This window comes from Mauremys mutica, chromosome 3 (genome assembly GCF_020497125.1).
Source record: "Mauremys mutica isolate MM-2020 ecotype Southern chromosome 3, ASM2049712v1, whole genome shotgun sequence".
Classification (NCBI taxonomy): Eukaryota; Metazoa; Chordata; order Testudines; family Geoemydidae; genus Mauremys; species Mauremys mutica.
In genome coordinates this window covers 89303920-89329128 of record NC_059074.1, presented here as the reverse complement: position 1 = coordinate 89329128, position 25209 = coordinate 89303920, and the positions used below count along the sequence as shown (strand labels likewise).

The window sequence follows — 25209 nt, the reverse complement described above, 5'->3', positions numbered from 1 at the left end:
CGACTTCTTAGCAATATGAGATCTCTCTAGACTACTCAGCTATTAAATATTTACTGAAGGAGAGATGTGGAACAGTTATTTTTTGGTGCAAAATATAGAATTGTGCAGATGTATGAGGTGCAATCTAGAATAGTTCTACTATACCAGGTACATCTGTCTTCTGTTTTCTATCGCACCCATAATTTGCAGCTTTAAGCAGAAACATGAGCTTCTTTGACACGGTTCAGTGGCAATTTTATCATCACATTTACAAAACAAGCAGAGTGACCCCCCCTAGACCCTTTGCATATTTTGGGAGACAGAATATACACTCTTCGGCACCTTTAAAGAGATGGCTTTGACAAATGATACCACCAACTGGGATCTTGCTCTTCCATCAGTTAATTGCAATAATGATAAGGCATGAAGGAATACTTATGCACTTACATGGGCACAGCATGACTGGATTTTAGATGGTTTGTTAGATTTTCAAACATATGTATTATCCTCCTAAACCCAGATGAGGATGGATTTGAAATGTGTGTCTAATATAAAATAATGGTCAAATTTTAAAAGAACAGCTATAAAATGTAAAATGAAGGTTACACCCAGAAAATATCTAGATTTTCCACTAATTCTTCTTTAAACCACACCTATTTTAAAGCTTCCTGGTGGCTCATTCTCTTGTTCCTTGTCTGTAGCAGTACTCCCAACCTTAAGCATTCAACAGTTATGAGACAGGCCCCAAAATCTTGAGATTGGCCTAAATTCTGAGATTTTGTAAAAACTAATAAATGTTGAGTTCTTTTTATTTGGCTTCTGGGCTTGGGGCCTTTAGGTTTCACATTTTCAAGCTTCTCTCTGCAACCATGAGAGCTAGAGATTTTTTAAAAAGTGTGAGTGAGTGAGAGGTCTCAGACTCTTATATAATCACAGGATTCTGGAAGCTGGGGCTATAAGATAAACATCAAATATAGGGAGATTCACAATAAAATCATGATAGTTTATACTACTGCTGTAGACCTTGGGACCAAATATTAGTCTCCTGGTCAAAATTTAAAACAGTGGCATTGGCACTACTAATGATTTGGCATTTAGTGGCTTTTTGAAATAAGAAAATACTTTGCTTGAAAGTAATATATTGTTTAGACCTGACATCCTCCATATATAATACTGGCTATTGTTGATGGAATAGCTACACTAAACAGGACATGTATATATTTAAATGGATAATAGGTAACATGATCAAAAGTCAACAGCAAACAGTGAGAATGAGAGCCTCCTCACACCACACAAGATGTCAGAGCCATGTTTTCTAAGTGACTGAAACCCAGCCTCTGAAAAAGGAGGTGATATTTTACACACCCAGATTTATGCAAAACCTCAGACATGCAAAGCCACTAATCTGTATGTACAAACTGGCATGCAAACCTGTACATATAATTTTGGAGGCTGCTTTTGAAAATATGGCCTCCACCGTTCTTCTCTTTGGAGAATGTGAACGGAAACTGATGGGGAAAGACACAAAGACAGAGCACAGACTGGAGGGTTGGCCTCCTGGTTAAGGGACTTGACTGCAAGTCAAGGCATCCAGTTCCTATTCTTTTTCCAGCCCTCTCACTTTCTGTGAGACCACAGGCAAGTCACTTAACCTCTGTATGATTCAGTTTCCACATCTTCAAAATAGTTCCCTACCTACTAGGGGAAGCAAGTGAGAATTAGCTCATAGAAGTGATTTCTGCCCCTTTGAGCTGAGCTGCTATATAAATATAATTATTTTTTATCTCAGTTCCCCTTTATTTTATCAAAGGTACAATTCAGAATGCAACTCTCCTATTTAGTTAAGACTTCCTTAAAAATGCTTAAAAGTCAAGATGATAATATCTTAAAATAACACTTTCACAGTTTTATTTCAGTTTCATTGCAAATTAAAGTAGATATCTGGGGCTCACCACATAATACTTTTTTTTTAGTCCTCTGGGCAATTCTAACAATAAACAAAGTTTACGTTGGATATTAGGAAAAAATGTTTCACTAGGAGGGTGGTGAAGCACTGGAATGGGTTACCTAGGGAGGTGGTGGAATCTCCTTCCTTAGAGGTTTTTAAGGTCAGGCTTGACAAAGCCCTGGCTGGGATGATTTAGTTGGGGATTGGTCCTGCTTTGAGCAGGGGGTTGGACTAGATGACCTCCTGAGGTCCCTTCCAACCCTGATATTCTATGATTCTTTGTTTTATGGTTAAGGAATAATAAGACAGGTGTCCTATTTTAAGAGGCAATGATCGAATCAGCTAAAATCCAAAGTAAGAGAATATTTTCTTTTTTAACCAATGAGCAACCCAGATTATTGCTGAAGAGAATGGGATGGTCATACTATTATCTGCTGTCATTTTCAGCCAGATGATTGGAGGAGCAACCAAAGATGCTCCACATTGAAGCTGGTACAAATGGTGGGAGACAGAACGGAAAAAACAAAAGTTAACTTTAATTAATTAAAGTTAACATCTTAAAAAGCTAGTCTGAAAAAAAGGGGAGAGTTGAAGGGAGAGAAAACGAGGATGAGAAGTATCTGAATCTGGAAGGAAATGTTTTAAGTAACATTTTATTTATACATAATAAAAATACGTAGCAATTCCTACTTTACAGACGGGGAAACTGAGGGTAAGTGCTAGTGAGTCAGTGGGAGTGTCTACACCATGATAAAAATCATACAGAACCAAGTCTCAGAGCCCAGGCAAGCTGACTTTGGCTTGCAGGGCTCTGGCAGTGGGACTATAAAATTGCAGCACAGATGTTCAGGCTCAGGTTGGGGCCTGGACTCTGAGACCTTCTCCCCTTGCGGGGTCTTACGTATGTCTATTGCAATTAAACACCTGCAGCTGGCCTGTGCCAGCTGACTCAAGCTCGGGCTAAGAGGCTGTTTAACTGAGGTGTAGATGTTCAGGCTAGGGCTGGAGTATGAGCTCTGGGACCCTGTGAGGGAAGCAGGTCCCAGAGCTTGAGTCCAGCCCAAGCCCGAATGTCTACACCACAATTAAACACCCTCTTAGCCCGAGTCCTGCAATGCCAATTCAGCTGGTATGGGCCAACTGCTATTTTTTAATTTCAGTGTAGTCATGCGTTTAGACCCTAGGCTGTAGCCTGAGCCCAAAAGTTTACCCTGCAATTTTATTGCCCCGCAGCCCAAGCCCTGAGAACCTGAGTAGCTGACCTGGGCCAGTCACGTCCATGCCATGGGTCTTTTATCGCCGTGTAGACATACTCAGTATCACAGCCAAGCTTAGAATTTAGAATTTCTGTCCCCACTGTTGAACTCACACCATGTCGCTGTCATTTAAAACCTCAGTATCTCTGAAAGTGAGGATAGTGAAGTAAAAAGAACAATGATTTTTACTGAAATAGAAAGATAGCTATATATAGATTATTATAATAATAAAATGGGGATAGAGATGAAGCAAAACTCTTTTTGAAGGAGATATGACACCATCACTGAAAGATGCCACCAAACTATTTTCTTCAGCAAAGTACTCATTTTACCCATTAAAACATGCAACTAGCTTTATATTTTGATTGTATGGGATAAAGCAAAAGCTCTCGCAGCAGCACCTACTTTAAAAGACCTTTCCTATAAATACTTTTTGATAAATGGCTCTTATAATGTAGCTATTTTGCTAACTGATTACTGAAATATTTACTTTTATATATGTAAAATCTTTAGGTATAACTCCTAAAAGGCATAGTAGAGCCGGTCAAAAACTGAAAACCTATTTTGATGAGAAAAATTGAAATTTCAAAAGTTGCTGTTGTTTCAAAAGTTTTTAAAATACACCCATATTTTCCCCCATTTTTTTCATGTTTTCCCCAATTATTTTAAAAATTAAAAATGATAAAAAACATTATAGAAAATTTTAATTTACAAAACCCAGTTATTGATAACATATTCGATAGGGTTTTTGATGAAAATTTAGAACCCCAAAAGCTTTTGTGATAAAATGTTAAATTTCAACAATGCTGACAATTTTTGATGGAAAATTTTGTTTTGGTAAAAAAAAGTCATTTTTTTAAAGGAAAAAAAATGTTTAAGACGTATCAACCAATTCTACTAAAATATTATCCCTGTTCTGGATTAATACTCACTATTTTAAAAAGACAAATGCAAAGTGCCCCACTTGGGAAGGAATAATCAGTTTCACACATACAGAATGGGAAGAGACTGTCTAGGAAGGAGTACGGCAGAAAGGGATCTAGGGGTTATAGTGGATCACAAGCTAAATATGAGTCAACAGTGTGATGCTGTTGCCAAAAAAAGCAAACATGATTCTGGGATGCATTAACAGGTGTGTTGTGAGGAAGACATGAGAAGTCATTGTTCCGCTCTACTCTGTGCTGGTTAGGCCTCAACTGGAGTATTGTGTCCAGTTCTGGGCACCGCATTTCAAGAAAGATGTGGAGAAATTGGAGAGGGTCCAGAGAAGAGCAACAAGAATGATTAAAGGTCTAGAGAACATGACCTATGAAGGCAGGCTGAAAGAATTGGGTTTGTTTAGTTTGGAAGAGAGAAGACTGAGAGGGGACATGATAACAGTTTTCAAGTACATAAAAGGTTGTGACAAGGAGGAGGGAGAAAACGTGTTCATCTTAGCCTCTAAGGATAGAACAAGAAGCAATGGGCTTAAACTGCAGCAAGGGAGGTTTAGGTTGGACATTAGGAAAAAGTTCCTAACTGTCAGGGTGGTTAAACACTGGAATAAATTGCCTAGGGAGGTTGTGGAATCTCCATCTCTGGAGAAATTTAAGAGTAGGCTAGAAAAATGTCTATCAGGGATGGTCTAGACAGTATTTGGTCCTGCCATGAGGGCAGGGGACTGGACTCAATGATCTCTCGAGGTCCCTTCCAGTCCTAGAATCTATGAACCTATGAAAAAACAGTACACAAGTTTCTGGCAGAGTTGCCACTTCAGTTTGTCCTCTACTGGCCAGATGTGGTATTGCAGAACCCTTACCTCAGTTTCCCCATGTCTTTTGGCCTACTCCAGCTGCAAGTGTCCTGTCCCTCCAGCTAGACCACTCTGCAAAGTCCTACTTCTTCCAGGGAGGCAAAATTCTTTATTGAAATCCAACTAAAAATGTGAGAACTGAATCTTTAGCCCCAACAGGCCTTGTCTTCCTCACAGGCACAGTTCAGCCTTCATAGTCTTTCTCCATGACTCAGCATTTGCTCTTATGCCTAAAACAACCCCAATAGCCAGGGGCTGGCCCACTCCTCCTCTCCCACAGGAGTTCAGGCAGGCTGCAGCTCATCTGAGTACCTGCCTCCAGTCAGGCTTCCAGCTCACCCTGTCTGCTCCTCTCTCCTTTCCACTTCTCAGCCTTCCCTCAGGCTGCTTCTCAGAGAGAAGACCTGCCCCATCTCCTCTCTTCTGGGTCTCCTGACTCCAGCTAAGCTCACCTTTCTCTTTATGGAAATCTCCAGCTCTCCCCCAGCAGCTGGGTCTGATATCTAAGTTGAGCCACATGATCTCCAGCCAATTAGGATCAGCTGGTGGTGAGGGAGGGTAGCTGATCTGTCACAGGCTGAACCCTTAAAGTCCAGCCAGCCTGTGATAAAGTCATTCTTTGGATTTCCATGAACATTTCTGTCAGATCTTTGCTTTTAAATGATAATGTCCTTCAGGCATGGCCAATGTGTTTGTGACATAACAGGACCAAGCATACTGTTGGCACTTAGAATACCTGAGGGGAAAAAGAAAGCACTCCAGAGCACATCAACCACGTCTAGCTGGTCGTCTAGCTAGTTATTCCAAAACAAATGCAGCAAAGCCAGAACTTACAATCTCTGCCAAAAAAATCAAGGTTAGGCCAGCCAAGACAAACAAGACTTACACAGCTTGCCCTAAAGTCAGTCAGACAAGTCACTGCAGTGGGGTCAGGACCTCCCCAACATCAAATAATGAATGGACCTTTTAAAAACTCTCTTTGAAGAAGTGTATAAAGTTCTTATACAGTTCTACTTATCCTCTACTATAATGTGCACAGTTACAAGTTTAAAAATGTTGGTTCTGATCTTTCCCTTAGCTCATGTGCCTGAGTTATATTTTAGTCGCCAGAGTCATCATTCCCCTAAAATTTATCACATTGAGGGACTGCTCCATGACACACAATCCTTCCGCCCTATGTGGACAGGATCCAGCCCTCTGCAGTGTTGAGAATCCACAGGTGGAGAAGGACTAGGAGAGGGAGAGTCAGTGTGCAGTGCAATGCACTGCCCTCTAAGGCCTGCAAAGCAGCCTTAACCTTTGTGCTGTCCCCCACCATCTGAAGTGGGAAATCTCCCTTCGAGACTTTGCCAGCCCAGGAAAAAGAGCTGTGTCTTCAGGGAACTGGAGTGGGGAAAGTAGCCCCAAAACAGGGCCGACCCTGCAGATTTCCCCTGGACCCATTGTATCCAAAGACAAAAATGCTGTCAAAGGGTACGCAAACCCTACCCACTAGAATGAATCAGGGAAAACGCTGTGAGGGGAACTTCACGGAGGTTTCCTTTCCCCTAGTTCTTTTCATGGCTAGAGGTAATTGGGCCACTTACCTTTGGAATGATAGAAACTTTGCCATGCAGAAAAGGATAGAATATAATTAAGTTATGTTGTATTAGGCTAATTGTTTTGTAATATCCTTATAATGTAGCTGCATTCTCAGACTATAGTGGCACAGAACTATTCAGTGGTATCTTTAGCTGATTCCTAAACATTATCGACCTTCATAAGTGTGAGTAGTAATTCAGCTTATTGTGCTGGCAATGGCTGTAGAATTAACTTTGTTTGGCAACTCTGGAATTCTCTCTCAGACTAGTTATTCTTTCGTTTTATGCATGAAATAGACTCAACACTGAGCCAAGAGGCTTTTAAATGGTGCACTTTTTTGAATTAATCATAACACTTATTCAATGACCTATGTACTCCTTTAAGATACGAAGAGTTAAGAGTATTCAGCATGGAAATTGAATGGGTTAGACTAGGACTGATAATGGAAGCAGAACTCTTCACCACTACTAGTAGGTCATCAACCTTTTGAATCCAGCTCAAGTCTACTGTGAATGCAAAGTTATTCATATAAGATGCTGTTTGGTTAACAAAATGAAATGAGTTAGTGGTCTCAGTCTAGGTTCTGTTAGGCATGTGATAATATCAAAAATCCACCACAACTGGCACCCTTGTTGGCAGTCTCAATAGACAGACAGATGGTTGCATGAACCTTGACTCTGAACTTGCCTCTCATCTCTAGAGAGGGAGCCCTTTTAGGTGAGGGTTAAAGCATACTGCCACTGCTGGTGACAGGCCTGTTTTGCAGATAAAGAGAAGGTGAACTGATCCAGAAAAGATAAATCAACTCAAACAAATAGTTTTGGCTTTTTTTTAAAGGCTAACTTAGCTTGTGTGTATATCTCCTAGTTTTCTTCTGCACTAAGAGCAGATGTAGCAAAATTCTGTGAGAAAGACCAGGCAAAAAACAAGAAATAGAAGAAATCCTTCAGTAAACGTCCAGCCCCATTGTCAAATCAAAAAGAATCAGATAAAAGTCTGAATATTTAAAGGCACCCATGAAAACCAAACTAGTCCTACAACTATTATGAAAATAACCATCAAAATAATTATAGTGACTGGCCGTTTACTGTTGAGTGTTATCAGGAAAATTAGTTTTGATGAGTTTTGAAAATAGATTTTATCTCAAGGTAATATCTACAATGTAAAAGCATTACTTCTGGACACTTTAAATATTCACTAATAAGAACAGTCTTCCTTACCTGATATTGCTTCAAGTCTTGGAATTGCAATAGTGCTATAAGCACTGATACATTTGCAAGACCATGTGTTAGTTAAGGTTTCCTCTGCACTTTCCAGTCCTGAGATGCTGTCCACAAAGAAAGAGCCCCACTGTTTAGATACTGAATAAGGAGCTTTTGGGTGATGTCCCTGAAATTAAATAAATAAATAAATAAAATTAGAAACCCCAACATAAACTCAATCATTATAATTAGTCAATATTGTATCTTCCTTCTCTATTTAGCCGACAAATATTATTTTAAGAAGTTCTGAAGCTATCCACTATTTTCTTAATAAAACTATTATTTCTTACAAGCAACATGACTGAAAAAGCAAACTGGGAAAAAACACCAAAACCGCCCCAAACCTTTCAGATTTGCTCTTAACTGGTTCTCTATGACATATAAAGTCTGCTTTAAACATTGTTTTCTTCAATTTGTTTTTCCATCTAAGGGTAATATGAATACCTCACTTCCTGCTCTTTGCTGGAGGACCTGAGACATCATGATGCATGAGGCTGTAACCTCAGCTACCATTCTTCCTTCTCTCACTTTAGGAGAGAGTGTATGCTGAATGTTGGAGTAACCACAGGGAAAATATTACTTTGATTATCTAAGATTCAGCATCCTTCCTTCATCCTTCCCTGCTCTTGGGAATTACTACTCAGGTCCTCTCACAGAAAGTGAAGATCTGATAGTCTCTCTCTCTCTATAAGTCTTAAAGACTTAACATGTACACCTCTACCCTGCTATAATGCAGTCGTGGGGAGCCAAAAATCCCTACTGCGTTATAGCTGAAACCCCGTTATATCAGAGTTGGGGCGGCAGGACTCCGGCAGTGATTTAAAGAGCTCTGGGCTCCAGCCGCTGCGGGGAGCCCCTGGCCCTTTAAATCACCGGCGAGCCCCGCTGCCTCAGCCCTGGGGTAGGGGTGGCAGGGCTCCGGCGGTGATTTAAAGAGCTCCGGGCTCCGGCTACTGCGGGGAGCCCGGGCCCTTTAAATCGCCGGCGAGCCCCACGGCCGCAGCCCTGGGGTAGCGGCGACAGGGCTCCAGCAGTGATTTAAAGGGCTCGGGGCTCCCCGCAGCAGCCGAAGCCCCGGACCCGTTAAAGCGCTGCCTGAGCCCCGCTGCTACCATGCTATACACGAACCTGTGTTATATCGGGTCGCGTTATAGCCGGGTAGAGGTGTATTAAGCATTTTTTCTAATTTTATTGTTATTGTTGCTCCGCAATTCACCTTCAGAGATGCCATATTCTACCACAGCAGTCAGAAAAAACTCCAGCAGGCCTCTGCAAAAAGTTAAGCAAAATTGCAAACCACACTACAGTAAATCTGCAAAAGCCATTTGTGTGCAAAGTATAATTTCAGACCATCATAGCAGAGAACAGCAGACAACTCAACATACGCCTCCAGATTTGTGAACTTTTGCACCTCGTTTTACACTCAACTGCTTTCTTACAATTTTAGAACATGTTGGAATAACTGTTGATCACAATAGGGGTCATGTCAGGTACATTTATGTCACGACCCCTGATAATCTCTCATTGCAATTAACCATGGGAGAGAAGAAATTTGACAGTACACACTGAGACCACAACAGAAGACAGACTCAGGATATATCTACACTGCAGTTAGACACACATAGCTGGCCTGTGCCAGCTGACACAGGTCTATAGGGCTCAAGCGGAGGGGCTGTTTAACTGCAGTGTAGACATTTGGGCTCGGGCTGCAGCCTGAGCTCTGGGACCTCCCACTTCGCAGGGTACTAGAGCCTAGGCTCCAGCCTGAACATAGAATCATAGAATCTCAGGGTTGGAAGGGACCTCAGGAGGTCATCTAGTCCAGCCCCCTGCTCAAAGCAGGATCAAACCCAACTAAATCATCCCAGCCAGGGCTTTGTCAAGCCTGACCTTAAAAACCTCTAAGGAAGGAGATTCCACCACCTCCCGAGGTAACCCATTCCAGTGCTTCACCACCCTACTAGTGAAAAAGTTTTTCCTAATGTCCAACCTAAACCTCCCCCTCTGCAACTTGAGACCATTACTCCTTGTTCTGTCATCTTCTACCACTGAGAACAGTCTAGATCCATCCTCTTTGGAACCCCCTTTCAGGTAGTTGAAAGCAGCTATCAAATTCCCCCTCATTCTTCTCTTCTGCAGGCTAAACAATCTCAGTTCCCTCAGCCTCTCCTCGTAAGTCATGTGCTCCAGCCCCCTAATCATTTTTGTTGCCCTCCGCTGGACTCTCTCCAATTTATCCACATCCTTCTTGTAGTGTGGGGCCCAAAACTGGACACAGTACTGCAAATGAGGCCTCACCAGTGCTGAATAGAGGGGAATGATCACGTCCCTCGATCTGCTGGAAATGCCCCTACTTATACAACCCAAAATGCCATTAGCCTTCTTGGCAACAAGGGCACACTGTTGACTCATATTCAGCTTTTCGTCCACTGTAACCCCTAGGTCCCTTTCTGCAGAACTGCTGCCCAGCCATTCGGTCCCTAGTCTATAGCAGTGCATGGGATTCTTCCGTCCTAAATGCAGGACTCTGCACTTGTCCTTGTTGAACCTCATCAGATTTCTTTTGGCCCAATCCTCTAATTTGTCTAGGTCCCTCTGTATCCTAGCCCTACCCTCCAGCGTATCAACCACTCCTCCCAGTTTAGTGTCATCTGCAAACTTGCTAAGGGTGCAGTCCACACCATCCTCCAGATCGTTAATGAAGATATTGAATAAAACCGGCCCCAGCACTGACCCTTGGGGCACTCCACTTGATACCGGCTGCCAACTAGACATGGAACCATTGATCGCTACCCGTTGAGCCCGACCATCTAGCCAGTTTTCTATCCACCTTACCGTCCATTCATCCAGCCCATACTTCTTTAACTTGCTGGCAAGAATACTGTGGGAGACTGTATCAAAAGCTTTGCTAAAGTCCAGAAATAGCACATCCACTGCTTTCCCCTCATCCACAGAGCCGGTTATCTCATCATAGAAGGCAATTAGGTTAGTCAGGCATGACTTGCCCTTGGTGAATCCATGCTGACTGTTCCTGATCACTTTCCCCTCCTTTAAGTGGTTCAGAATTGATTCCTTGAGGACCTGTTCCATGATTTTTCCAGGGACTGAGGTGAGACTGACTGGCCTGTAGTTCCCTGGATCTTCCTTCTTCCCTTTTTTAAAGATGGGCACTACATTAGCTTTTTTCCAGTCATCCGGGACCTCCCCCGATCACCATGATTTTTGAAAGATAATGGCCAATGGCTCTGCAATCTCATCGGCCAACTCCTTTAGCACCTTCGGATGCAGCGCATCCGGCTCCATGGACGTGTGCTCGTCCAGCTTTTCTAAATAGTCCCGAACTACTTCTTTCTCCACAGAGAGCTGGTCACCTCCTCCCCATACCATGCTGCAGAGTGCAGCTGTCTGGGAGCTGACCTTGTCTGTGAAGACAGAGGCAAAAAAAGCATTGAGTACACTAGCTTTCTCCACATCCTCTGTCACTAGGTTCCCTCCCTCATTCAGCAAGGGGCCCACACTTTCCTTGACTTTCTTCTTGTTGCTAACATACCTGAAGAAACCCTTCTTGTTACTCCTAACATCTCCGGCTAGCTGCAACTCCAAGTGTGATTTGGCCTTCCTAATTTCACTCCTGCATGCCTGAGCAATACTTTTATACTCCTCCCTGGTTATTTGTCCAATCTTCCACTTCTTGTAAGCTGTTTTTTTGTGTTTAAGATGAGCAAGGATTTCACTGTTAAGCCAAGCTGGTCGCCTGCCATATTTACTTTTCTTCCTACACATCGGGATGGTTTGTTCCTGCAACCTCAATAAGGATTCTTTAAAATACAGCCAGCTTTCCTTGACTCCTTTCCCTGTCATGTTATTCTCCCAGGGGACCTTGCCCATCAGTTCCCTGAGGGAGTCGAAGTCTGCTTTTCTGAAGTCCAGGGTCTCTGTTCTACTGCTCTCCTTTCTTCCTTGTGTCAGGATCCTGAACTCGACCATCTCATGGTCACTGCCTCCCAGGTTCCCATCCACTATTACTTCCTCTACTGTTTCTTCCCTGTTTGTGAGCAGCAGGTCAAGAAGAGCTTTTCCCCTAGTTGGTTCCTCCAGCACTTGCACCAGGAAATTGTCCCCTACACTTTCCAGAAACGTCCTGGATTGTCTGTGCACTGCTGTATTGCTCTCCCAGCAGATATCAGGGTGATTAAAGTCACCCATGAGAACCAGGGCCTGTGATCTAGCAACTTCTGTTAGTTGCTGGAAGAAAGCCTCGTCCACCTCATCCCCCTGGTCTGGTGGTCTGTAGCAGACTCCCACCACAACATCACCCTTGTTGTTCATACTTCTAAATTTAATCATCTATACCACAATTAAACAGCCCCACAGCCTGAGCCCTGTGAGCCTGAGGCAGCTGGCACAGGCCAACTACGGTTGTCTAACTGCAGTGTAGACATACCGATAGACGCCAACAATCTTTGATCAAGATAAATCTATTGATTCAACAGCTTGAACTGACTCAGCAAACCAGGATAATTTTTTTAGCACTCCTTGGTGCTACTTTCTCTAAGTGCATCTATTTTGCAGGAAAAAAATGAGTTTGATTGGCATATTCAGATCTAGATATTTGTTTCTCTCCGTTGCTGAGAACGAGCAGAGATAGCTAACACTTTTAGTTTTCAAGTACAGCAGGTCCCTCAGAAGCTGAGCTCTTCTTTTGTTCACTCATTAAGACAGCTTTTTTGGTTTGCTTTGTACACAAATAATATCTTTCCAAGAAAATCTTTAAGGGAAATTTAGAGTTCAGTTTAGATTATCTATCAAATGAAAATTCACTTTCCAGCTGGAGGAAAGGTGCAAAAAGCACACGAGGGCCATACCAATTATCCAGTTGATTATTCAAAAAAGCACATACAAGCCTTTGTATACAGGTCAGGGCTCTGCTTATTGGCAGGGGGAAAAGATCATACTCCTGTCTCTGTGGACCTTTATGCCAGATTCACTAAGCAATTTAAATTGTAATCTGAGGAAATGCACTGACATTCTTCAAGTGAGAGAACTGCTCCATCGTGAAGCTGGAATTTCTCCCTTGTACTGCTCTATAGGGAGAGAACAAGGCTTAGGGTTAGAGCCCAAACTTCTTAACAGAACTAAAAACAAACAAACAAAACAAAAATTGTTAAATATAATGGCTGTCTTCATGCCACATATTAGGGGATTTTCTGTCCTCATATTTTATTATTTTCCCACTGTGGTAATCTCCAAATGAAAAGGATGCCTTGATTGTAAAACCAAACCTTGATCTCAAATTTGAGAACTCCCAAGCTTTGTCCTTCAGTTGTACCCCTATAAAAAGATACCAGGGTTACTCTGTGAGTATGCTTAAGAAGCTCCCAGTCTCATCCCCAAATGCCTGATTACCAGAGTTCCTGATCTGACTAGGAAGAGACTCATCCTGCAGTTAAGGAAAGGTCAATGTTATTGATCTTACATGTTACTGAAACCATATAAAGATTCCCTGGCTATGGATTCAAATTACACCCTCCCAAAGTTTCTATTAGCCAATAACCATGAAGCCTTTAAAAATTATTGGTGCTTGTGAAGAGTGCCAGATTGGCAATCCTGGAAAGAGAAATCCTCTAACTATAGAACAGGAAAGCAGAAAGCAACAGTGAGACAGGATTTCACTTCACCATATCACCAGTGTGCCCGCAAGTCTGACGTAGAGTGACCACCAATAGGGGGTAAGAGTAGTTAAGTCTTCATACTTCAGTCTTTTAGTTGGGACTGCCAACAAATATTTTCATTAATACTAGACCTGGAAAAGCAGCAAAGAATCCTGTGGCACCTTATAGACTAACAGACGTTTTGCAGCATGAGCTTTCGTGGGTGAATACCCACTTCTTCAGATGCAAGAAGTCTTGCATCTGAAGAAGTGGGTATTCACCCACGAAAGCTCATGCTGCAAAACGTCTGTTAGTCTATAAGGTGCCACAGGATTCTTTGCTGCTTTTACAGATCCAGACTAACACGGCTATCCCTCTGATACTAGACCTGGAAGTAATTTATGTGATAGACACACCTGCACACCCATTACAAGAGTGATGATAGCAATGCATTTCAAACAAACCAGACCACAGAGCAGCAATGGGATAAGAGAAGAGACAGGTGTCTGCAATGACTAATTAAAATCCTCTTCAGCGACAGGTTGTGGGTTGAATATTTGAGTCATTCTTCACATTTAATTTCTCTCTGGTCCAGTATGAATAAAATAAAAATGTCAGCTTTCGCTCCAGAGATAATCCCAGACTTTCTTTCTTTCTTGCAAAGTTACAGATATTCCCTGTAAACCCTATAGTAAGAACAACAAGAACATCTGAAAGCTATATCTTGAATGAATAAAAAAATCATTAAGTAAAAACGGAATTAATTAAAGCTGGTAAAAAGGGATTTTTGTTGCAAAAGAATTAAAAAATAAAAATAAAAAGTCAACCAGCTCTAGCAGATTTTGTCAGGCTTCCACATGAATGCAAAAGGGAGGAAGGCCCAAGAGCCTCCAACATGGTTGTGTCTGTTGCACACAGATGGGACACAATCACAGTCCCTGCACTCTCCTGTACACAAGGGCTGCTTCTTGCTAGCACTCACTAGCACCAGCACCTGGCAATGGAGCTACCTAGCCATTCTAAGTAGTGTACGCTGCACACCCTTACAGAATGTAAGCACTGGGTTTGCTCCCCTTATATGGCAGCAAACTCTGGAAGGCATTGTACTTTCCTAAAGTACAATGCCTTCCAGTGCAGGAGACAGGGCTGTGATTAAGTCACATTTGAACTTTTAATTGCTAAGTGAATCTGGGACACCCTTTAGTAATTAATACCCCCACATATGGTTCAAAAAATTGGAGGCAAAAACCAGCATTAGAATGCACCCATACTCTGACCCGCTGCAGCTCCACACACAGCCTCAATGTACAGGCAGTTTTAGCACGATCATGAGTAATGTGTGTGGTTATTGTGGACAGGATCATTGCCCAGCCAATGGATTATGCGTAAAAACATTTTGCCTGCATGCCTTGTTCTTAGGCCCCCTGCCCAGGAATAGTTCTTCTCAGCAGTCTTTTTTTTGGGGGTGGGGTGGTGGGTGGAAGTAGGAATGGGGTAGAAATGTTTTTGCTCCACACACTCCCCCTGCAGAGTGAAAGATTTCTGGTTGATATCCATGGGCTGTACTATTCAGAACCTGGCTAACAGTTTGCAGTCCTGTCACTCATTACCATCCTATATTCTTCATGCAGTAAAACAGAGGATTCTTCAGGAAAACACTCACCCATTTATCTTCCCTCCCTCCCCCCCCAAAAAAGAGTGTTTAGGAAAGATTGACAGTGAAGAGGTGCCACATTAGCAATTTATACTCACCCCTCATTTATCCCAGATAAATCAACATTATAAGATTTTTTTCTGCAGTAAAAAGATTTGCTCATTCACTTTTGCTGTTAAATATATTAGTAAACCGCTGACAGGAACTTAGATGTTGTTTATGTCAATTCGAGCAGCAAAAATCCCACAGCCTCTAAGAACCAGTGTCTGACCTCCAAAGCCATATGGACGGCAACAGTTTGCCTCAAATCCTAAGAAGCAGCAGCAGATCCACTTGGCTATGGTGGGGAAAGGATTTCCATCTTGACCCATCCCTTGCAAGTCTTCTTCCTTCAGCAACAGTCAATATGGGAGGTTTTAGACGTCTTAAAACTCTCAAAAATTGCATTTCCAACTACATTCATGGTCAGCCTTGTGCTTTCCTTCCTTTCACCTCACCTCTATAAACATACTGTAAAAGCGTACCTTCTTCTGTACATTGGACATGACCCTACCATTGTGGTCTACTTGTTCTCAACTGGTGCAAGACTGCAACTTTCTGGGATCGTCTAAGTCTCCTCATTTGTAAATAAAATCAAACCAATGGATGTTAAGATACACCATAACTTTTGAACTGAAAACTGTTTAATTTCCTCTCCTCAGCTGTTTTTTATGGCCATGTTTCTGCTCTATAGCAGGGTTGTCATCAGTACTGCATTGAACACTCATATCTTAGTTATCACGCAGACATCCTGCCACCCACACAGATGCCTCTGAAGATACTGAACTGTCATTGATGCAAGACTGATCTGACATGATTTCTTCAGTTATAGAGCCTCCTAATGTAAAACTATTAATCCATTCAACGTTATTGCCACCTGGGTGCACATCAGCAAATCACTCTTTTCTGTTTTATAAGAGGCATCCACAGCTTTTATTTTATCACCACTGATATTAAGTCCCACAGAGTCTGTCAGGGAATCAGGTCGCAGGTGATCAGGCCTACTGGTTGGAACAGGAGTCTGGCCTAGTGCTCAGAGTCCAAAGGCCAGAGCCCAAACTCAAGCAGAATCAGAGCTGGGGATCAGAGCTGAAGATCAGAACATAAGTCAGACTCCGAATGCCAGAGCCAAGGGTTGAGACAGAGTCTGAGCCAGGAATCAGAGCCGAGGGACAAAGCCGGATTACCTGGACTCAGGGAAGGCAGGAGCAGGGCTGGGAAAGAATGGGAAAAAGGATGGGTGCAGGGTAGGATCTGGGCTGAAGCACTGAAGGAGCAAAGCAGGAGCAGGCTTGGAGTGAAGAGAGCACAGGGAGGCAGAGAGTCCATGGACATGTGTGTTGAGCAGCCAATGACCTACTTCTGCTGCTGGGTTTAAAAACCACCCTGCTGACTTCCTCAGCCAGTCAGGCAGGGCATCCGGCAGGCAGCCTGGCTGACTCATTAGGTTATCAGGAGACTCAGTAGGCACAGCTGCAGGGACCTAATTTTTTCTCAGCTCTTCCAGCATTAGCTGTAGTTGGTCAGTAATCTCTCTAAGTAAGGCAATATCATCTGCATACTTGAGATCCTCTAAAGAATCTTTAACTTTCCATCTCCTACTTTGGCTTCAATCAACTTTGTGGTCAGATAGTCTCTTTGAACAGGAAATAAGGTTGGTGAGTGAATGCATCCCTGACATACCACTGATTTACTGAAAACAAGTCTGTAATGCAACCATGGTACAGTTCCTCCACTGGGTACACGCAGTCCTGAGGCACCTTGGACTGATGCAGCAGTATCCACAACAGTGGCTGATGCACTGAGTCTATAAATGCTATGTTAACTTCCTTTTGTCAGTCTGGCTTGCCAATAACATTCCACAGAACGTATATAGCGTGGTTTGTACGGAAACCACAGCGGTCGTCTCTCATTTTTGGGTTGGGACAGTATTTCAATCAGTTCAGTAGTATAATTCTAAACCCCTTCCCTGGGACTGACAGCAGTGTTATTCCTCTATTGTGTAAGCAAGCTGATCACTCTTTGAAAAAATAATGATGCAGCCTCTTTCCAAACCTTCTGGAAAGTGACCAGTTTCCCAAGCTGTTAAGGCAACTCAGTAAAACCAGTGAACTAAATCCGGGCCTCCATTCTGCAGCTGTTCTGATATAATTTTGTCAAGACCAGGCGCTTTATCATTCTGTAACTTTTCAGCCACAAATATCACGTCCTCTAATGTTACCAGCCTATTTTCATTTGGGTTCATTTTTGGACTAACTTGTAGTTTACATCTTGGTGGGGATTTAGCTATTAATTCACAAGAGTGCTCATGCCAGTGCTCAAGTTGTGCATCAATATCCTATTAATATTTTCCATTTTTGTCCTTAACTGGCAGAAGCCATGAGAATGAATATCCAAGTAGGACCTTCAAAGTCCCAAATACAGATTTCTGGTCATGTCTTTCAGAGGCTTCCTCAAAATACTGCGCCATACTATTCCACCATTGATTACAATAATTCTGACAGGACCTCTTGACCGCTTATTCAAGACATTTATTTTTCCCAAACATCTGAAAAGCTTCCTGAATGCTTACTATCATTTTTGCCTTTATTAACTGCAGTTACAAAGTAGCGCTCTTTCTACAATCTATATATTAAAATGAAAAGAGTAAATGGAGGGGCCTTTGGACTAGATTCTCATTGTGCCAAGATCTGCTTGGAATCTGAAAGTTGTTTACAGATCCCTGATTCTGAAACCACAGCTACTCCAGCCCCAGTCTTGAGCTGAAGCAGCCCAGGGTCTGCTCGAAATTATATCAGTCCTGTACCGGTCCCTAAGGAATCATATGTCAGCCAAAAACTGGTGGAATGCTGCTGTTCTCTGCCCTGCCCTCCTCCTCTCCAAACATGCCCTCTATACTGGGGGCTGAGAGCAGTTGCTGCAGGAGCAAACTCTACCTGCTGTACTCCAGCTGAGAGCACCTCACTGGTGTAGGGATTCTCATCTGACTAGTTACAGCTGCTATGCATCAACTGATTAGTCAAAAGAAGATGGCAGAAGAGATTTTGGCCCTACATTTAGTAAGATGTCATTAGTCCATGATGAACATGGCCAAATTCTGAGTGATATGAAAGACCTGAATGGGAACCAGTCCTAAAACATGGGTGAAACATTAACTTCTCAATCTGTAAATGGTAGATTAGCAAATAAAAACAGTAAGGGAGCGGAGTTGTAGGGGTTTTTTTTGGTCAGTATAGTGAAGAGTTAAAGAAAACAGATATAAAGACTCAAAAAGGAGAATGGGAATGATGGAAAAAATGAAACTGAAAATCAAACATTTAGAAAAGCAAAATCTATAGGTGTCTTGTTTACATACCATGATTACATCTTTTAGTAATATTATTTCCCAGCTGTGTCAATTTTTTGGTTATCAAATATAGAATCCATGTTTATGCCACACCATTGTCTTTTACCCATCACAGGGCCTGGTTCCACTAACACTTGATACTGAGCATAGTGGTTACTACTGTGAATAGTCCCATTGCCCTTAAAGTACAGAGCAAAGAGCCAAATTCTCGGCTGGTGTAAAGTGTCAGCGCTCCACTGACTTCAGTGGAGTTCTGACCATTTACACCAGCTGAGAGAGGTAAGTGTCTGCAGGATCAGGTCCATACTATGTAAGTCTAAAGACATCAGTTTAACATTACAATCCTTGATTAAGCCTTACAGTACCTTTAAAAGGCTTGATTCTCCAGACACTTAGTACCAAGTTTAGGGCTCACTAAAGGCATGTGGATGTGATCTTACTGAGGGTAGGGATGAGAGTACAGGAGACAGGCCCAAGGCCTTGCCTGAAGCAGGTAGGCCTGCTCTTGGTCTCTCTCAGGCTGATCCTGCAGGCCAGACCATTGAGATCAGCAGTGGGATGTGGGCCTAGAAAACACAGGAAAAAGCCCATAATATTGTGTAAATGTCAGCTGTTTGACTAGTGACCACTATAACTAGATATTTCTAAAACAAAATTCCCATTCAGTCCAATAAATCATTAGCTATGCACTAATATAATAATTCCTTTCACCCCAGGACATTATATTGCTTCACAGACATAAATTCATTAAGCCTTACAACATCCCATCCAGGTGGCTACTGTAAATATTATTATACTCGTTTTAAAGATGGGTAAACAGGCACAGAGACATTAAGTGATTTTTCCCAAGGTCACTCAGAGGGAGTGTTGGGAATAAAACTCATGGGACCTGGCTTGCAACCCCAACTAACTATTAGACAACCTCTCTGTAAAATGAGTGTTTCCAGAGTCCCGCTCACTGCTGGTGTCCACAATTTCTGTCAGTAATTTCCTGTCACTACATGCGTTCCTATAGTTAAGAGTTTTTACACACAGAGGAACTGCTGAGAGTTCATTTCTTTCAAAATTCTGGGACAGATTCCAATTGTCTTTAGAGTTTTCACTGATGGGAGTCTGCCACACTTTTAAAATACAGAAGGAGAAAAAAAAAGTCTCAAACCAACCAACCAACCTCCCAAACCTAGGGACATCCTAATTTCACACACTAGTTATTTGTGATATGCTGTAACTAACTGAGGAGATGCAGGAAGAATTTCTGTCGTTTGCTGCTGAACTGCTAATTTTGTTATAACACACACTTGAAAAACCTACAACCATTACCACAACTTTACATCTGATTTGCATGACAAATTTAGTTATGAACATAAAGACAAAATAACTAATGAAAATGGAAGTTGTTAGCTGCTGAGGTTGTGAGTGACAGGTATTTTTTGTTTAATTTTCTAACTCTTTTAATGATGAAACATTATATATAACTGGGAACAAAAGAGCACTCATTAAATTTGTATTTTCTTTGTGAATATACTCGCAGCTGGTGTTTTTCCTAGGATTTCAGTAGGAGCCAGCCTTTTCCACCAGAGTATGATGGGTCAGAAAAGGAGAAGACAGAAAGAGGAAAGAATGGGAAATAAACAAAACATCATTTACAAAGTCTCTATAAAAAATATAAGGGGAGTGAATCAAGATGAAAAGAAGATGTAACATTACAATAATAATTTCCTTAATCACATGAATTCTGATCCTGCAAGATGCTGAGCACCTGCAAAAAAAGACACTGAAGACAACAGGCATAAACTACTTTGGTCCAAAAACACATTAGTAATTTGAGAGCAGAAAAAAAAAAGAGGCCAGGGACTAAATTTTTGTTCTTGTTCCCTTGTAAATTCCTTGCATTAACTTCCTCATCCTTTAAAGAAGCCATGACAGTCTTAGATCAAAACCTCGGATTTAGAAAAAGGGTTGTCCCTCAACTATACACACTTCATGTAAACACCTAAAAATTGGGGAAAGTCACCAAGTTTATTTAAATTGGAGGTAAGAACATTTTTATTTTGTAAAGATTATTAGCTCTTAGCCACAGGGTATGCACCTTCTGTTATATGTGTATACAGCATGTCGCACACTGTGGGTACTATTCCAGAACTATTATTATTATTATTAATTATAAGCCACAATTTATTTGAACACAGTTTTCACACAAACTGAATTTGTGTGAAAGCTTTGAATCAGCTTTTCGCCCCATTTCACCCAAAGGTTAATAGGAGAGGTTGATTAGGACAATTAAAAAAACAAAAAACAAAAACCCAACCACCTTTGTAGGAGTCTGAGGGGAATTGTTTTGAACTAGTCCTGTTAAGTTAGTCCTGTGCAGTCAATTGCAGAGATATGGAAGTGATCTGTTGTCCAGACCCCTGTGAACAGCACGGCAATACAATAATACCATTGACCTTCCATGGGCCCCCTCAGTTCAGATTCCTTTAATCAACACAATTCATTTTGCCTTTGCTTACTTGCTGTCACCAGCAGTGGATATAAGTTGAACATAGATTTGGTGTGGGAGAGATGGCATTTAACGGAGACACTGCATGCTATTATCACAGATACTACACCTTTAGCAAAACATCAAATTCTTATCTAAAAGTCTCAATTTCCTACTTGATAATTGCAAATACAGAGAAAGTGCTTCTTCTGAAGAACAAACCAGATGTTAGGTCAGATGCTTTTTATCCACTGAAAATAAATAAAAGTCAAAAATCATAGAATGCTAGGAAATTTATTTGCATACTAAGAGTTTTTTCCTATGCTATGGTTCCGAGAAACTTACAGGAAGAGGAACTGTGAATAAGTGTTGGCTCTTTGTTTTAATGAAGTAAATGTACAATCTCTGATTCATCCCAACTACGTATTTAACATACTTGAGAAGACTTGGTTGAATCACTAGTAATTTCCATTTACCAAGCAGTTCCTGTCTTAGTTGTGGTGAATTTAAAAAAAAAAAAAAAAGCTGTAAAGATTAGTTTGAAAAACTAGTGCAGTCAGAGTTTCCACCTAGGAGACAGATGGAATTTGTGTAGTAAAGCTTGTAGTTTTTAAAACGTTATTAATATAAATGCAATCCATATTTTTCTAACAACCTATACAAAGAGCTATGACTTTTTTCTTTTTTCCTCTTTTTACTAAGTAATGCATTCCTCTTGCTAGAAGACTTACGATTGTGTTTGCCTTCCTTCCTGCCTCTATGTGACACAGGAGAGAACCTGAACTTTAATGACTTGTTTTACTTATTCACTGACTTTGATGCCCTTCTTTGAACTCAGTTTAGAAAGCAGTGTAGTTCAGAGGAATATATTTGATATTTATAATAAAAGGAGGGCATGTGGAGAAACAATCCTTATTTTTACTCCATTTCACTCAAACTCATATTTCAGTATCTACTTTTCACATTACACCCTTTCCCCCTGTTCTCCCTCCAAAATGTAACAAAAATGGGGGTGGATGGGTGTTTGAATATGCAACATGGCCAGATTAAAAACAAAAAGATATCTGAACTGGTATTAGTCCCCATCTCAAATTATATTTTGAATAGCAAGGAATACTTCTCCCTACAAAATACACAGTTTCAAAAAGTAACAAAATATTATTTATCCTCAGTCAGAAGGGTATCACTGATGTATTTAGGAATATATCAAAGGAAGAAACATTCAAAACTGAACAGGTTGAAATTTTTTTCACATATTTTTCATTAAAAATGGCCTTTTCAAAATACACCTCTACCCCGATATAAAGCTGTCCTCGGGAGCCAAAAAAATCTTACTGTGTTATAGGTGAAACCACGTTATATCGAACTTGCTTTGATCCGCTAGAGTGTGCAGCCATCCCTCCCCCCCGGAGTGTTGCTTTACTGCGTTATATCTGAATTCATGTTATATCGGGCTGCATTATATTGGGGTAGAAGTGTATTATCAATTTTTTTTTGGTTTTTTTGCAAAATTTTCTGCGAAATTTATTAAAAAATTGGAATTGTCATTGAAATGTTTTGTTTAGTAAAAACTCGGTTTCAGGCAGGTAAACAAATCATTTAAAAAACTATTTAGAGGAAAATATTCCCCCACAAATGAGAACGTTTCATTTTTGAACTCTGAAATGGAAACAATTTTAAAATTTCACCAGTTTTTGTAAAATTTCACCAGTTTTTCCCCACTTTCTGACAGCTCTAATTCCAAATATCTGAGCTCAAGATGGAGAAGCACTGTCTTCCCATTTGCTAGAGATTATAACATGAGAAGCTAAACAGTTCTAACCTCACTAATTTCTAAGGAAGATGTAAGAGAATACTAGAACAGTACGACATGTCTACACTGCAACTGGGAGGGTGCCTCCCATTCTGACATAGATACAAGCTAGCTCTGTTGGAGCTAGAGCACTAAAAATAGCATGTGGACATTGTGTACAGGCAGTGGCACAATAAATAAATAAAGACTTAGGGGGTTGGGAGGGCTTGTATTCAAGTGGCTAATCTGTGTTGACATCTGTGCTGCTGCAACTTCCACTCTGCTGTTTTTAGTGTGCTAGCTCAAGCAGAGCTAGTGTATGTCTCTCTACCCAGACTGGGAGGCACACTCCTGCTTAAAGTGTAGGGCTAGTTTGTGCCTGTGTTCAGGAGGGGTAGGTACACAGAGGAGCCTTGCTGCAGCAGACCTCCTGCAGTTCCATGGGGACGTATACTGCAGGTGCAGCTCTGCCACCCTTTACATAGGTTCGGCATGCTCTTTTCTTTCTTCCCTGGCAGTTCTGCTGATCAGTGGAAAGAAGAAAGGGGCCACAGCCCAATCCTCCCCGCATCTCTTTGGATGAGTTTCGGGCAGATAGTGGTGCTGGCATGGATCAATGGACCTTCTTCCCAGCTACCTTTAACTTAAAGTGTTTTTTTATTATTTATTTAAGATGATTGTCAAAGGGGCTGTAGTTGACCAACCTCGGAGAAGCTTCCCTTTGTGAATAGGAAACATCAGCAGATTGTGGTCATACACAGTGGAATACACCTGAAATCATTTCAGATGACTGGCTTCCACTGCAGGAGCTGAAGGTAAGCAGGTTTAGAGATTTGGCCAATGGGAGCAGGGAAGGTTCATGTGAATGAAAATCTAAAGCCCACATTTCTTGAACCACAGTTTAGCTAGCTTAGTGTCAGGAAATGGGAGCCCATAGGGCACTAGTGCTGCTTTGCTGTAAATAGAGGCCTTATGATGTCAAGTTGTCATATGATGGCATAATTTTGATACAGCCATGAATGGGCATGAAAAATGTAGGTACTGCCAAAAGACTTGCATCACTACTAGTAGGTTTCTTCTTATTCTACTTAGTTCAGGTGGTCCTATAATTATTTCTAACCTTTTCTTTTTCATTTTTTTTTTTTTTTTAGTTCAAGGAAACAGCTGCAAGGAACCCTTACCTCATATTTTCCTTTCTTCTCCAAGGGCTCAGACTCAGTCTCCACAGGAATCATAACTTCGTCCCCACTAAGCTCCTCTAAGATGAAGACAGTCTCCCAGTTGCTATAGTGACGGGCTGGGAAAATATCTGAATGCATGCTGTCACCAAAATAAACAACCTAAAAGTGAAGCAGCAAATTAAAAGTGCTATGTATGTGAGGAAAATACAAGCAACTGTGTTTCAGAGATAGAGAAAGAGAGCTTCTAAAACAACCAAATAAAAATTCCTCTAGATTTATCTGGACACAACAAATGGATGTTTTATTAAAATCTGGTTTCTTTTTATAAAAAAGCCTCCTCACTGCAGGCCTTTCACTCCACCTTGGTTTGCCTCTGAATACCTTCCATGCCCTGGCCTTCCACTGACATTACAATAGAACACTGCAATATGAGTGGCACATAGGACAACACTGCTAGGGCATTTTGGTTGACTAAACTAGCATATTAGACAGCAGTGAAGTAAAACTGAGAAGCAGATAAAACAGAATTTTCAAAAAAATGTAACAAATTTGGGAAATATTTGAAACAAAGAAAAATTCTGATCATTTCTCTTTATTTCTGAATGGAACCTTCTGTCATGTTGTACTTACATGTATAACCTACATATTGGGTGAAACTGGACCTATTGAAGTCAATGGCAAAACTCCCATGGACTTCAAAGGGGTCAGGATTTCACCCATTGAATGGGGTGACACAATGGTCCAAGTTTTTATTTACGCAACCTTGTTCATCTGTTTTCTCTACAGGAAAATTACACAGGTTTTATTACACACACGTGCACACGGAGTAGATATATACACACACATGCATAATCAGATATATATTCTGTACCACATTTATTTTTCCTTTTTGAGAAAGGCAGTATATATCTATAATTCCTAGAATTTGAATGTAACTCGTCAACTTCTCCCTTGCTGTTCTGTATTAATAAATACAAGAAACACTATTTTATCCCCAATACTGGATTCCCCAGCACATATCTATCTTTTAGACTGCCCGCTCTGCAGGAAGGAACTGTATTCTTGTGTATTGTACACAAGCCCATTGGCACTGCTAAACAAATAATCATGCAGACAACAACAGCACTAGGAGAGTTATGGTGTAAATTAACTAATAGGACCCAACTTTAATATCTACTGGGCATTTTCTTCAAATGTTTACTACTAGGTGAAGTACAAAGTACTGCAAGTAATCTCCATGGAAATTCAA

The 25209-nt window shown here is 41.2% G+C and overlaps 1 protein-coding gene across 1 annotated transcript in view; it reads right to left on the bottom strand.

Annotated features, from left to right (window-relative positions):
• LOC123366466 (dermatan-sulfate epimerase) overlaps positions 1-25209 on the bottom strand; it is a 275329-nt gene that overhangs the window by 83286 nt on the left and 166834 nt on the right. The window contains exons 10-11 of the mRNA XM_045009972.1: positions 23961-24119; positions 7777-7945 (exon numbers count right to left, since the gene is read on the bottom strand). Coding sequence (XP_044865907.1) covers positions 7777-7945; positions 23961-24119 — 328 coding nt within the window. The remainder of the gene's footprint in view (positions 1-7776; positions 7946-23960; positions 24120-25209) is intronic.